Source organism: Protopterus annectens, chromosome 3.part0, assembly GCF_019279795.1.
Source record: "Protopterus annectens isolate FY-2018-M chromosome 3.part0, PAN1.0, whole genome shotgun sequence".
Classification (NCBI taxonomy): domain Eukaryota; kingdom Metazoa; phylum Chordata; order Ceratodontiformes; family Protopteridae; genus Protopterus; species Protopterus annectens.
Window position 1 is genome coordinate 903,534,784 of NC_056731.1, and position 16,217 is coordinate 903,551,000.

A 16,217-nucleotide genomic window follows, 5' to 3' on the forward strand; every position below is an offset into this window, starting at 1 on the left:
GCAGGTGTCTGGTAAGGTACATCCCAAAAGGGGCATTGTACTCAATTATGGGCCTGATGAGAGATGAGTAAAGAGGCACGATAACGTCCCCTGATCTAGATGTGAATCCCTTCATGATTAAGGTGGGCTATATAAAATGTTTTTCTAACCACTTTGGCCACGTGGTTGTCAAATGAGAGATTGCTATCAACTTGGGTCACCAGGTCCCTAATTACTTCTTCTGTACTTAATGGATTACCACCTATGTGGTAATTTGTAGGCACTTTGTTTTTGCCAAAGGGGATGACTATACACTTTTTGGCATTTAGCTTGAGGCCATGGCTCTGGCACCAGTTGTCTGTTTCTATGAGGCCCTTTTGGAGGATGCTTGTGTCGGCTGAAGAGTCGATTATGACGCCCAGTTTGCAGTCATCTGCGAACTTGGTCAGCCACAGTCCTTCCGTGTTGGCCTGTACCTCCGAGAAATATATACCGAACAAGAGAGGTCCCAGGACTGAGCCTTGTGGGACACCACTTGTAACTGGTTTGGAGTCTGACATGGCTCCAGCAATTCTAACCATGTGGGTTCTGTCCTTGAGCCAGTTTGCAATCCATCTAGTGACATAGGGGTTTATATTTAAGCTGGTGAGCTTATCTATAATGCTCGAGTGGGGTATTGTATCGAAGGCTTTTGCGAGGTCCAGGTAGGCTGTGTGGACCACCTTCCCTCGTCAATGGCCTTGGTGACTGTTTCAAAGAAATCAACCAGGTTTAAGAGGCAGGATCTGCCCTTAACAAAGCCGAACTGGGTAGGATCCAGTGTTTGTAGGTCCCCAATATCTTTATTTATGAGGTCCATGATGATCCTTTCCATAGCTTTGCAGACCAAGCTAGTCAGGCTTATGGGGCTATAGTTTCCAGGATCCGTTGAGGCACCACCTTTATGGAGAGGGACCACTGTTGCTGTACGCCACTCTTTGGGCACATATCCTGTAGTAAGGCTGAGATTGAACAGTAGTTTTATGTTTGGGTTTAGCTCTTCTTGGAGTTCATGTAGGACGCAGCCCAGGACACCGTCTGGTCCCATTGATGCTGTGTTTTTTGCATTAGAGAGGGCGGCTCTTACCTGAGCATCTGAGATGTCAGGGGGGCAGCACTCTGCTGGGATAGTTATTTGCCCTTTTGGTGGGGAGGGGGGGAGAAGTTTGCGCTGAACCTGTCAGCTAGGATGTTGGCAATGTCTGTGGGTTCGGTGTATTTTTTGTCATTTTGGACTAATTCTGAGCATATCTGGGAATTACCACCCAGGTTCCTAACATGACTAAAGAAAGCCTTGTGATTATCCTTAGTGTCCTGTGCAATTTTTCTCTCGAAGCTGGCCTTAGACAATTTTATGTGTGCCCGTAGTTTTTTGCTAATACTGATCAGTGATGCCTTCCCTTTTTGGGATTTTGCTCTATCATTTAGTAGCTTCCTCCTTCTCTTCCCAGTCCATGTTTTCTCTTCATCTTTCCTAGTTGACTTTCTTTCAGGTTCTCTAAGTTTCTTCATTGCTGACATCCAGGTAATGTACTACAAGCGTAATTATTGGCCCATAATTATCCATTTTTTTCCACACTGAGAGAGCTAAAATTAAGCTGTTGGGCAGTATACAGCCATCTTGGAAAAGCCAGATATCTTTGGGAAATATTGGAAAAGTCTGCATGAAGCAGGGGGAATAGGGGAGACTAGAAAAGGCACAAACAGAAATATTTATGGAAGACTTAACTATATCAAGGTTACAGGAAAATGAGGTTCAAGAATTAATAGCTAAAAGAGGAGGGGGTGAGATAAAAATGCTGATGTATAATCAATCAGTATGGAAGTTAGGAAGGAAGAAAGGTTTTGTTTAACAGTATTTTAAAAGGAAAGACAGTAACAGCATCTTGGGAGAAAGCTGTAATGGCTGTACTACCCAAAGAGGACAAAGACATTCAGATCCAGCTTCATAGAAAAGTTTCAATTCTGAACAATGATTGTAAAGAGTTTGTCTGCACTAGCTATGAGAATGGCTAAGATATTTCCAAAACTGATAGATATGTTCTAATATGGTTTTGTGGAGGGGCAACAAACATTTGGCAACATTAACAGAACACAGATGATAGAGTGAAACAGACTCACTACTATTGGGGTTTGATGCAGACAAAGCATTCAGTGTAGTCAGCTGGGATTTCATGAATAGAGAAGTGGTTGCATTAGTGTTCCCTGTTAGAATAATTGGAAAGATATATGAAGGGTCAAAGGCAAGAATTAAGGTGGGAGGCTTCCTCTCTGACAAACTGTATTTCAATAGAGGGGACTAAGCAGTGGTGTCCTTTTCCCCCTTTATTTGCTTTATAAGTTGAGCAACTGGCAAAGAAAGTAAAGGACTCTCAAATTCAAGTGTATTGTAATAAAGAAAACTTATTTGAAGATGAAATTAGAAAAAGACATTTCAGTGATGTGCAACATTTTAAGATCGCTTCGGTTTTATTCAGGTTATAAAATAAGTTAAAACAAAGGTTATAACAGTAAATTATTCTATGAATTCAACAATACCCATATTTATGGGGGCATGATAAAATGAAGTATTTAGTTGCAGCAGTTAAAATGATTTTATTATAGCAGCCATGAATATGTGGGAAGACACTAAACAAAAGAATAAATGAGAAGTTAGAAGCTCATAAATACAAATCGTAAGACACAAGCAGTGAAAATGTTTGTCCCTTTAGTATTATATTCAAGTTACGTATGTTTCTATGAACCAGAGGAAACGTTGTGGACCATAATTAATAAAGAATTGAAAAGAGGGCAATATTTAAGTAGATAACTTGTTTCTATCCATAGAACAAGGTGATTTAGGATTACCTGATTTGAAGGGATATTGTAGAGCTACACATTTAGGGCTTGTTTCATAACAGATGCAGAAGTTTACAAATCAAAGAGGAAAGGGAATGTTGATGAAATGGGATGAGTACATGAAATAAGAGAGGAGGATTTGGGATGCAAACCCTAAAAGAGAATAATAACAGACATACAGAATATTATATTTATAAAGTAGCAGAAAGTATCTTAAGAAGTAAGTCAACATGATAATGTTAAAAGAAGATTCTACTATGTAGGGATAACTGCATATATGGGCATAGAAAGCAGGCAAGAAGAGGCTGGAGTCTATTGGAGAAAATTAGCAAAGGAGCCTAGGTATTGGGAGTGAGTAACTCAGGAGGGAAAGGTAATAGAGTGGGGAGTGAATAACTCAGGAGGGAAAGGTAATAGAGTGGAATGAGGCTATGGAGAAGTTTGGACTGCAGGTTAGAGACTGTCGTCCTTACCAGAGATTGATAACAGAGCTTAGGCAAAGAGAGTGGGATAGGGTGGTGGTAAGAGAATGACCAGCTGTGATTGAATTTTTAGTTGGATCTAAAACAGAAGCTGCTGTTAAAAACAAATAATTAGTTGGGAATATAAAATACATGATAACTATAAGAATCAATCAGAAGAGGTTTGAAAAGAATTTGAAGTGAGATTGGTGTGGCAATATAAAACAAACAGTGGGAGGACATTTTATGGCTTCCAGTTATGTAGAGAAAACTAAAAAAATTTAGGATTTGTGCATGGATGTGTTTTCATAGGTATTTGTATACCCCAAGCAAACGTCAAAAAGTATTTCCTCTGGTAAATAGAAAATGCTGGATTGTGATAGGAAAGAGAAAGCATAATTGGGAGCATGTTTTTTGGGAATGTGATGAGTTGGATACTTTCAGAAATGTTAGGGGAGCAAATTTTTGCAACTAAGAAAAGGATTATTTTGAGCTGGGATATAGAAACTGAATTGCCTGGGTATATTAAGATCTTACTAAGTTTGGTGCCGTTGGTTGATAAAAAAAGCAATTGCTGTAAAATGGAAATCAGAACTTAAGCCATCCATAACTGGAGTATAGAATGTTGTAAAGGAGATAAATTATTTGGAAGATGGATCTTCAGAAAAGGGAAAGAGCAAATTTCATATAAGTAAATGAAATTTGTGGGAACAGTGCATGCAGAATAAAATTAACAAGAGCAGAAGTGAAATTTCAGGGAAGACAGAAGTTGAGCGGTCTTTGCAGTGTCAGAATGAATGATTGTTAATTTAAATCCTCACCCTGATCGCTATAATGGGCATCAGTACATATTTCCATTTGCTGCTGACATTCATTATCATAGTCTCTGTTCACCTCTTTTTGTGTATTTATCATTATTGAGGTGCTGCATCCAGAATGTGGTGCCTCATTTTAGAAGAGATCTCAAAACTGGTAGCTTTGGTGCCTCCGTTTTTACCAATCATGTAAAACTCTGTACATACCTTAGCATATTCTTTGACTGCATTTGTATGCCATGATTACCTTTAATGTAATTGCCTCATAGACATTGTCAACCTCTTTACATTTTTTTCTGATTTAAGTTGGCTGCTGTACTGTAATTGATGTTGAGGTTTAAGTAAGCTACTCTTCATGCCATTTTAGAGGCAGCCAACAGATCCGTAATACCCATTTGAAAATCCTACTGGCATGTACAGCTCAACTGGCTTATGATCTCTTCATGTAATCCCTCTTGAGACATCCAATTTGAAGTTGTCCCACTTGACACCAGTAGTGCCCTAAATGAAGCTCGGCTAAACTCTAACCTTTTCATACATCTTGCCATGTCTGTTGAAGGCAGGACCATAGTTCTGTCCACATCTGGTTTATTTATTTTAAATATAATTTTCTCACATTTTTGTTGATTTTTTGTCATTCTGTGTCGAAAGCAGGACCTGTTGTTTGGGTGGTGCTCATATCTTTTTATGTGGTGAAGAGATGGCTGGACTAGAGTAACTGGACATGCGTGTCCATTATGTGGGAGCTCAAAATTTCAAGAAATATTCACTGAGAGGGCACAAGATAGATGTGTCTAAACAAGAAGCTCCACTCTCTCCAAGCTGTCTTCTTCATAACTGTATCTCTTGGTGTAAGAAATCTGGGCAAACCAAAAATAATGGGGGGACAAAGGCCCAAAAATAAGGACAGAGTTTAAATATTGCTCCTATAAACTTAACAAATTGCTCGAATAACAGATTTTATATTATTGTCTTTTATTAAGGATATGAAGTTTGAAACTCGGATGTCTGTCATTATTTCGTATTATTTAGTGACATCAGTCTTCAGTAATTTGCCAGAAAACTGCAATTTTTTTTTTTTGAGGAACAGACAAAAAATATGAGACAGGAAGTATGATCCACCCCTTGGAGAAAGCAGACATTTGTGGAGTTACTGAGGCATTTTTTAAATACACAAAGTACCCTTGTAATGCAAGGCTTCAGTGCCTTCGTTACAATTAGACCAGCAACCGCACAGGCAAAATCTAAAGATGGAGGTGTCTTGATCTGCATCAGTGACGAGCATACCTCTAGGTTGGTTAAACAGGATGACTCGCTGGAATTCTTCCATGTCCAGATTACTATGGACAAAGTCCCATATTATATCCTAGCACATTACAGTTCACCCTCTCTATCCCATGAAAACCCATAGCTCATACTGAGACCTAATTTAAAACAGTAACCATTCAACCAAATACCATACTCATGGACAACTTTAATTATCCCCCTGTAAACTGTGAATCCTGCAAGACCCCAGATTTGCAGGTGCAGAGATTCCTAGACTTTTACCCTGGACCAGACATATTGGACCTAATGCTCTCAAATGCTACACCCCACACCCCCAAATATTGTGTCCTGTCTGGTAAGGTCAAACTGAAATGCAGTCTCCTGTAAAGTAAAAATCACTTTTGTAACTCCAGTAAACCTCCAAGGCAAAATATCCCATGGGGATACATTTGGGTTGCATGGCTAGGCATGCAGAGGCCCAAGTGGTAGTTAGCCTAGTAGTATATACCCATGAACCAATCAATGTCTTCTTTGTTAACATATTAACAGATGGTATGTGGGAACAAAATCAAGACTGTTGCTGAAATATAGTGAGAGAGGCTTTGTTTCTCACTTACTATCCTACTCAGTTCTTTGTTTTGTATTCGTAGTTTGTTAATTGAGTAAGAGCCATTGTACAGTAGCACTTGTTTTAGGGTTATACGTAAGTTTCAGCAACTAGAGAGACATTCACAGTGATTATACAGCACATTTCAAAGTATAACAAAATATTCATTACTCTCAGTTATTTAAGAAAGCTGAACCACAGTGATTGTAACTTGAAAAAATGCCATTTTACTTAACTTGTTTGTACAGTACTGGTCACTCTGAATTCATTAAATTACACACCATATATATGGCTAGACCAAACTACCCCATGTTTTTGACAGTACTGACCATACTGATAATGCAGAATCTGGTATTTATTTTATATTTTGTGTTTGTATAACAAGTTTGGCAAAATGTAATTTTTTTTTTATGTTGCAGAAGAAACTGATTGGTATGTGATAGTCAACACATTGACTGACTTCTTAATATATATTTGCCTTTAGTAAATTTACTGGGGTGTGTAACTTGTTGAGTATCTGTAGTCCTAGAAGCCTTGTAAGAAAAGATCATATTGAAAGCAGTCTTCCTTTTTATATTTTGCAGAATTTCGAGATCAAACAGTTGAAAAAAGGAGGAACCTGGACAGCAGAAGTGAACACTAATGAGATAAACTGGTATCCAGTGCAGAAAGTGAATTGTGCAAGGCAAAAGCTAGAGGGTGCTAACCCTTCTTTAATTACCTGGTGAGTATAGTTTCAAAATAAAACTAATAACACAGGAAATGGTGAATGATGCCTTTTTGTGGGATCTACTGAGAGGCTCACTGTAATCAGAAGTCATAACAGTTTGGTTTACACAGCTTCTGTATCTCAATTTTTGTCCACAGTTTTCTCAATAGTAACCTTTTTGTCTCTGAGGAACCAATGATAGTCTCAAGTTTATAGGTGTATAGTAGGCTAATGACCACTATGGTCCCTTATAAGCCTAGCCATGAAATCCAAATGTGTTCCAGAAATTAGACTTGTATAGGGGTGAATTTCTGATTACCCATCAGTCGGTCCAGGTCGGGCTTAAAAAGGGTTAGGGAGGAACTCTACTTCACATGGATGGGGAGCCTGTTCCAGAGAATGGGAATTCTTTGAGACACATCTGTCTCTCCAACATGTCCTATTTATGTCGCACCAAAATTTACGTCTTTTGATCTAGTAGTTCCGATGGTGTTTCTTTTGCAGATGTGCAAAAGGTTCATCAAAACAGGGTCCAGGGATGCCTTGTATGCCAGGTAAAGATTACCTGTCAGAGGTCTGTATGAAACAGAGTAAAGAGACAAGGCTTTGAGGTAATCAGCACAGGGCATTTTGATTACTCCCTGTATCTCTTTTGTAAGGAATGTTTGTGGACTTTTCAGTTGCTGCATGTGTCTGGCATATTCCTTAGAAGTTACCATTTGATGAATGTGTTGTTAAAAAGTTGCAAATGTATTTGCATGTTTGAGCTGGAAGTGTCCTTTGCTAGTAGCACTTCAAAATAGGTGGAGTAATTTGGCTAAAGTTGTCTGTGTTGTAAGTAGCAGTTCATACTCCATAGAGTGAATGAGTAAGGGAGGTGTGGTGTTACTAGTGCACAGAAGGTGCACATTTGTGATTCAGGGTCACTTTGTGGTAGTGAAAGGGACATGCAAAGGGGGTTAACTTTGGCCTCTGTATAGCACCATCTGGGACCAAAGTGGACCCAATTAAAAGGCATGCTATTTGAAATAATTATTTCTGAAGGTGTCCTTATCATGGCTAGACACTGGAATCTGTTTATTACCCCCCCCCTTCCCACTGGACTTCCATATAGGGCAAAGGGTTTATAAGGTTGTGTGTGTGGGATTAGGTGCCTTTTTTCAACTGTGGGCCTAGTACACATGGTGGAAGTGATGAATGTACAAGATGGGTGGTATACTTGCTACTTCCTAGCATACAAAAGATATTCAAGACTGGATAGGTTTTTGCTAACTACCTTTATAATGTGAGGGTTGGTGACTGACCCAGGTAGTTTAAGGGATCATAGGGCTTTATCCTTATATTTGAGAAAGCTGGATAGACCTCCCCTCTGGTTTTGGCATTTTAACATCACTTTGGTGGGTTGCAGCCTTTTAGTAACGAGTGTGAAGAACTGTCGAATGATTGGGAACTGGTAATACTGGACTGACTGGAGTGGGTACTAAAATGGTTAAATTTATTTAAAGATTTAAGAACTAGTTTTGAATGCTCTATAAAGAAACTTAGAATGGTAAAAAAACTGTGTTTGAGACGAATGGTTAGTGTAGATTACAGAAGTGTCAGGAACTGCATGGTAGTGGAAGGCAAGGAGGCTAATGAAGAGATAAGGCTTGGTAAGTCAGAGTTGGATATTCTATTACAGCAAAAGCTAGATTTCAAGTTGAGGTCTCTAAAGTTATGAGACTTTGAGATAATGCAGACGCTGTTGGCCCTTAAGTTGAGAATGATGAAGGGTTCAACTTTGATGGAGGCTGCCAGGGAAGCCCAAGCAGGGCACCCTCTATGGGGCCTGGAGCAGACAGTACAGGTTTTCAGGAATTATTATTCTAGCCTTTATTCCTTAGAGGACCAGACCTTGTACAGCAGAAGAGAGATTGACTAGTTTCTTCCTGTGGCTACTTATGCCAGAACTGAAGGAGAATTTTACCAGTAGTCAACACATGAGAAGCACTCAACCTGGCAATTTAGCATCTTCCAGCAAGAAAATCTCTGTGACCCAATGGATTTCCCTCCCTCTAAGTTTTATAAACTGGGTTGGGAGTGACTTCTGAACATCTTATAGAGGATTATTACTGCAGTCTTGTGGTCTAGAGAGATTTCTTGGTCATAGTATGAGGCAGTTGTAGCTTCTTTGCTGAAGGAGGGAATAGATCTGGAATACTCAGAGATTTATAAGCCAGTTTCAGTGCTAAATCAAGATTATAAGTTATTTCTGGAGATTGTTTTTTTTCCAATTTGTTCTTTTATTATTTTGATTTAAGATGATCAGAAATAACTGGCACAACATATATAAAAAGTAAAAATAAAATACAAAAAATCACAAACAGTAAAAACATTTTTATGAAAAAACTATAGAATAGATCTATCTAATACATATCATACTGATTAGGTGTGAGTGTAGTCCCCTAACTAAGTAGTACTATTGTTCTAAGGTATACACTCGTTTATGATTAGAGTTTGTTGTTTAGAACTTTTTGTTAAGACATTTTATGCAGGAAAAGTAGAGGGAATTTTTTTTTTCTCTACCGTCAAAAATCTAACCTCATGAAGACAATTCCTTACTAGCTTTAATACAAAGTTCCCATATTACTATTAGTTACTAATCAAATAATGATTAAAAACAATAGAAATTCCCTTTAAATTACCTGCAGGTGGCATCCATGATGTATATTTCTGGAGATTCTTGTGGATAAACTGTCATTGGTGATTCTGACTTTTAATACATTTTGATCATTGTGTTTGTGTTTTTTTTATTTTTTATGTATTTTTTTTTTTGCTTGGAAACATCCATGACAATATTGTCAAGACACACTTAATCATGCCTTCCCTATCAAGGATTGATATAGTATAGGAAAAGATAAGAAATGGGGGGATCCTCAGTGAAAGACCAGCACTGCTAAAGTTTTTAGTGGAATCAGATGTTAAAAAAGGAATAATTTGTAGAAAATATAAAATATTGCACGATACCTATAAGAATCAATCCGAGGAGGTTAAAAATGATTGGGAAAAGAGACTGGATGAGCAATTCACAAAGAAACAATGGGGGGGGGGGATATATGTATGTCTCCCAAATATGCAACAGAGTCTAGCAGATTTAGGATATTATCTTGAAAGTGTTTACATAGGTATTTTTATACCCTAAGTAGACTCCAAATAATTCTTCCTGAGGTAAACAGCAAATGTTGGAGGTTTGATGGGGAAGAAAAAAGATAACTGGGAACATATTTTCTGGGAGTGTAATAAGTTGGCAGACTAAAGATTCCCTGCAGACTGCTTTGTCAAATTGGTGTAACTAAGGAAATTATATTTTGAGCTATGATACAAAATCAGAATTGGCTAGACATAGTAAAACCTTGCTTAGTCTAATTATGGTGGCTGGCAAAAAAAAAATAATTACTAGGTGTATTGCCCCTGCATTGCCCTAGTAATCAAGGAGCCTCAATCCTCACCACTGGCTAGGGGACACGCACACTGGGAGGATGACATGGTACGCACACCGTTAAGTGCAGTTTCCCTTAAGAGCACACAGAGATCACAGTCAGTCTAGGGCTGGTTTCTCCCTTTTTCTCCAGATGCCCAGTAACACTCCCTACTGGCACAGCTATAGGGTCATACCTCTCAACTGTACAGATTTTTGCAGAATGTCTAGATTTTTGCCTCATATATTTGGATTGTTTTTCATACAATTATATTTTTCTGGCAAATTACTGGCAAATCATTAAAGACTGAAGTTAAAAAATAATGACAGACATTTGAGTTTCAGACTTCATAATCTTCACACAATTCATGCTAACTCAAAACGTGTTATTCTGTCAACTTTGTAAGATCATAAGAGCAATATTTAAAATTTGTCCCTATTTTTGGGCCTTTGTCCCACTTTTATTTATGGCTTTGTCCAGATTTCTTGCTCTGAGAGGTTGAGAGGTATGTATAGGGTTAAGATCTCAACTGACGCGCCAAACCATGACCTCCAGCACCCTCCCTGTCCACCCAGTGCTTCGTGTCCCTGCCCAAGTAGTTGATACACACGCACTTTGAGATTTGGTTTCTATACAAACACATACACCTGTGAAAGGCTGGCACAGGTTTACTAGCTATGCCCCCTTCTGTACAGACTATAAGGCAGTTTCCACTACCACCAACCCTTTCTTTTTCAGCTACTATAAGACCTTTAACAGAGTGTCCAATCCTACTGTGTAATTTTACTAATAATCCAAATGGAAGTTTTGACCAAGACTTGCAAGGCTATTCAGGAGTGGCCAGTACAGTGTCACCAAATACATATGCAAGTACTCGAAGAGCTTAAATATGTCTCACGAATATCAGCCACAAATATAGGTTTAAATATATTTAATAATAGAAAATAAAAGAACAAGAGAATACTCAGTAACTCAACATAATGACTTCAGAGTTCAAAATCACAGGAAATATTTTAAAACAACATTGCATGACAGTCTCACATAAATACAGAAAACATCTAAACTAATCTTTACGGTTTTCATATCTATATCTAAAGGAGATACTATGCCCTGAATATTACTTACAGTAAGGCAAATGCTGATGGTGATGATTAGTGGATGTTCTTGCTAGGTCCAAGACAAAATACAGTGTCTCTCTCTCTCTCTGAGAAGAGAGTTCTTAAATTAATATCAAACATTACTGCTGAGTTACCTTTGCTGACACCACTCTGTCACCTGATTTCACTTCCCATGCTAAACAGAAACTTAATAAAATGTAACACCTCTGTGTGAGAAATACATATCTCTCAGAACTGTGCAGCTGGTAGGAAGTCATAAAACAATGAAACACTTTTTACATTTTAAACTTAGTAACTACTACTCTGCAAGACAATAGAAAAAACTTCTTGCCTTAGACATCCTGTCTCCTTGTTGCATTGAAACTAACTTTTATAACATATCGTAAAGCACTTCAACTTATTTTCTTGAAGTTTTGCGAGTTGATCTTCTGTGTTCCAGCGGGGTATGCTGTAGTTAAATTTTTGAAGCTCAATATGTAATGTACAGTTCTGTATAAATCATATCAATATTCACAAATGACATAGACTTATTTACAAAATTCCAGATAGCGGGGCTGGCAGTGTCACCCCCCCAAAAAAAAAACTCTACTCGTTTTTCAAATGACCCCTGAGAAATGTTGCTTGATAGGGTTGAGCCTATCTGGGAATAAATTACCCCATTCCCTGTATTGAGAGCCCATCTGCATTGGCATTACTAAACCCAATACCCTAGGCTCCACCTTAGTAACTTGGCGTTTTGCTGGCTCGATGTAGCCATGTTAAGGGATTGTGGTCTGTAACTACAGTGAATTTCCTTCCATACGGATAAGGCTAAAGTTTCTGCAGTGCCCACACTATGGCTAGGCATTCCTTTTCTACAGCTACATAGCATTCCTCCCTGGGTTGGAGCCTGCGACTGAGATATACCACTAGGTGGTGTTCTCCATCTGGGGAAACCTGGCTAAGTACAGCCCCCACCTCATGGTTTCAAGCATTAACCTGCACAACAAATTCTTTGCTCTAATCTGGACTGGCTAACACAGGGGGTCCTCCCAAAGCTCCTTTAAGCTTCTGGAATACCTGCTCACATTCTAGGGTCCACACAAACTTATCTGACCTTTTTTGCTTGTCAGGTCTCTGATGGTAGCAGCTATGGCATTATAATTGGAACAAATTTTCTGTAGTACTCTGCTGTCCCTAAGAATGCCCTCACCTGCTTTTTGGTAAGGCCATGCCTGAATGGCTTCCACTTTGGCAGGTTCTGGCCTGATCTTACCACTCCCCACTCTGTGTCCCAGGTAGGAGTTCTCTGCTGTACCCACCTGACATTTGCTTGGGTTAATAGTCAACCCTGCCCTCTGTAGTCTGCCAGCACCTCTTTGACATGCTGAACGTGCTCTTGCCAGGAATGCCTGTCGATGGCAATATCATCTAGGTAAGCAAGGACAAAATATCTTGCTCCTGCTAGGATATGATCTACCACCCCCTGGAAAGTCACTGGGGCATTTTTCATCTCAAAGGGCATCTTCCTGGACTCATACAAGCCAAAAGGAGTCATAAAGGCTGACCACTCTCTAGCAGTGAGAGTCAAGGCACCTGCCAGTAACGCTTGGTAAGATCAATAGTGGTAAGATACTTAGCCCCACCCAGCTGCTCTAGGGCTTCATCTGCCCTAGGCATGGGTAAGCATCTGACTCTATGACTATTTAATTTCTGTAATACACACACAACCTAGTGCTGCCATCCTTCTTTGGTACCAGTACCACTGGGGAGGCTCAGGGACTGCTGGACTTCTGAATTACCCCTAGTTCCAATATTTCTTGTATCTCCTCCCTTAGAGTCTGTCTGACTCTCTCAGGCACCCTATAAGGGGCCTGCTTAGTAGTCCTTTGGGGACCTGTATCCACAGAGTGCTGCACCAGGTGAGTTCACCTTGGTTTCCCAGTTTACAAACTCCTGTAACACTGCTCGGATTTCTCGAACCTGTCTAGGGGATAACTGCTGGGACATTCCTACCCCTTCCACTGAGGTGTCAATCTGAGCTACACTGAGGAGATCAGTCACCAGATCCACCTCAGACGACTCCTGCCATCCACTGCCAATACTCAGCAAAAGGGCCTCCCTGTCATGGTAAGGTTTCATCATGTTAACATGGTACAATTTGTGCCCCTGCCTGCTGCCTAGCAGTTCTACCATGTAGTTAACATCACTGACCTTGCTTACCACCTTGTAGGGTCCATCCCAAGCTGCCCTGCAGCTGCTTGTGTCTGACAGGAATGAGAACCATTATCTGCTGCCCTACAGCATACTCTCTAGCTCGAGCATTCCTGTCATACCAAACCTTTTTCTGCTGTTGGGCTCTTGCCAGGTTCTCTTGGGCCAAGCCCATGAGTTCCCTAAGCTTTGTTCTGAGGTTTAGGACATATGCCACAACAGACTCCTTGTGGAATTCACACTCACCCTCCTCATCATCTCAAATCAAATCTAGAGGTCCCCTCACCCTATGCCCATACAGCAACTCAAAGGGTGAAAAACCTGTGGATTCCTGGGGAACCTCTCTGTAAGCAAACAGATGGAGCAAATATTTGTCCTGCTCCCTCTTAAACTGGTCTGCAAATGACCTTAACATGGACTTGAGTGTAGGATTTAATCTGTCAACAAGACCATTAGTCTGGGGATGGTAGGGAGTGGTCTTTAGGTGCTTCACCCCACAGTACTTCCACCGACAAGCCAGCAGGTCTGACATGAAATTGGCATCTCTGTCAGTCAGTATTTCTTTTGGGAAACATACCATGTTGAAAATCTCGAAGCATTTGCCATCTTTTCTGCCTCACTGGAGCACAGTGCCACTGCCTCAGGGTATCTGTTAGCATAATCTACTACCACTAAGATATACTTCTTCCCTGTGGAACTTGGAGTATTCAGAGGCCCCACAATATCCATAGATACCCTCTGAAATGGCTTCTCAGTTACAGGCAAAGGCATCAAAGGAGCTTTCTCCTTGTCTCCTGCCTTGCCTACATTTTGGCACTCCTCACAGTTCTTCCAGTACCCTGTTACATCTCTGGAAATCCCAGACCAGTAAACGTGCTGCATAATATGTCTTTGTACCTTTTATGCCCATATGACCTGCAAAGGGAATATCCTAGCCTATGGCTAGAATTGCCAGACAGTAGGCTCTGGGCACTACCAACTGCTGTACTCTCTCACCCTCTAGCCCTCCCTCAGGGGTTCACTCTCTATACAGTAACCCTTTGTCCCAGTATACAGATTTCCCTTCCCTTGAGAATCAGGTGCCTCACTAGCTACCTCCCTCAGGTCTTGTAATTTACAGTCTGAGAGCTGAGCTTGTCTCAACTCTGTCTTAGTAACCCTTCCCAGCTCCCCTTCCACAGGAAGTCTTGTATCCTTTGACAGCGGTGCCTCACTGTCAGCCTGGGTACTACTACAAACCTCTGCCCTTGCAGTCACTGTGTCCAAGGAAACATTAGTACCCACACGCAGCTGTGGCTCACCTTCAGTCTCACTACTACAGGGTAGCTCCCTCCCTCCCTAAAGTAACCACCTCACCATTCCTGGCTACAAGTGTGCGACCTGTCTGGGTCTCCCCCAGGCTATCAGACCCACATGCTTGTCTCCAAGCCTGACTGTGTGTAACTGCATACACACACAGTACTGCATTATCAAAATCATTCCCTATCAGGACATCTGCAGGGATATCCTCAAACACAGCTACTTGCTGGCTTCCTTTTCCACCCTCCCAGTCAAGGTGAACCCTAGCCAAATGTATGTGGAACGGGGTCCCTCCTAAAGCATTGACTGGAGTAGACTGCCCAAGCAATTAGTGCTCCTCTGTAACCATTGCAGGCTGCACAATAGTTAGGTCACAGGCTATGTCTCTCTTATTAGTGGCCTCTTTCCCATCCATTATGATAGGATATAACCTCTTGTGGTAGTTGTGTACACTTGTTGTCTAGAGACAAATTACTGCTGGCATTTTCTCATTCCCAGTTATTGGCTCTCCCACTTTGGCTCCCCACCTTGCCTCAGTGGACATCTGTATGTTGCATGGCCCCACTGGTTGCATTTAAAACATTTAACCCTTGGTCCTGTAAATGTACCTGGACTAGTGGCTTACTGGTGGACACTGGGGCAGTCTTGGCTTCCCACCATGTGTTTCCTTAGACCCTTGAGCAGCACTGAGTGTCCCTTTTCAATGCAATGATGCCCTGCTTGCTAGGTATAGGTCTCCCTTCTCCAACTCATCTGCAGTACTGCATTGTCTATCAGCTAACCAGATTCTCATGTCCTCAGGCAAAGTGCTAAGGGCTTGTTCCCTCACCAAAATGTCTGCCAGCCCTTCAAAAGGGATGACCTGACGTCCACTCACCCACCTATGAAAATAAGTGCTTAGTTCAGCAATATATTCACAAACACTTTCATCTGCCCTATGTCTATGCTCATGAAACATTTTTTTTATATGCTTCAGTTGTTAACTTAAAACATTCTAAAAGACAGTTCTTTACAGCATTAAAATTTAAACAATCAATATCAGACAGTTTAGAAATTACAGTTACAGCTTTACCATGTAGTAAGGGGGTCAGGAACCGTACTCAGAGACCTTGGTCAGCATTATACTGTTTACATACCCTATCAAACATATGAATGAAGCTATCAAAATTATCCCCCTCTGTAAATTGTGGAAGAAGTTTACTGACCTTTGTTGCTTCTGGGGTTTGGTTACTCCCTTCCCCATTACCTCCATGACTCTGGTGAAGAGTCAGCATCTCCTTTTCATGTTGCCGCTGCCTCTCATTCTCAGCCTGCAAGCGTCACAGTTTCTCATTTTCCTCAGCCTCCAGGCATCTCAGTTTCTCATTTTCCTCAGCCTCTAGACGTTTCAGTCTCTCTGCTGCTTCTATTTCCAAACACTCGGACTCCAGCTCAA

At 40.6% G+C, this 16,217-nt stretch overlaps 1 protein-coding gene across 1 annotated transcript in view; it reads left to right on the top strand.

The window, feature by feature from the left end:
• Positions 1–16,217, top strand: part of PRKDC (protein kinase, DNA-activated, catalytic subunit) — a 4,917,417-nt gene that overhangs the window by 4,872,201 nt on the left and 28,999 nt on the right. The window contains exon 80 of the mRNA XM_044065724.1: positions 6,590–6,729. Coding sequence (XP_043921659.1) covers positions 6,590–6,729 — 140 coding nt within the window. The remainder of the gene's footprint in view (positions 1–6,589; positions 6,730–16,217) is intronic.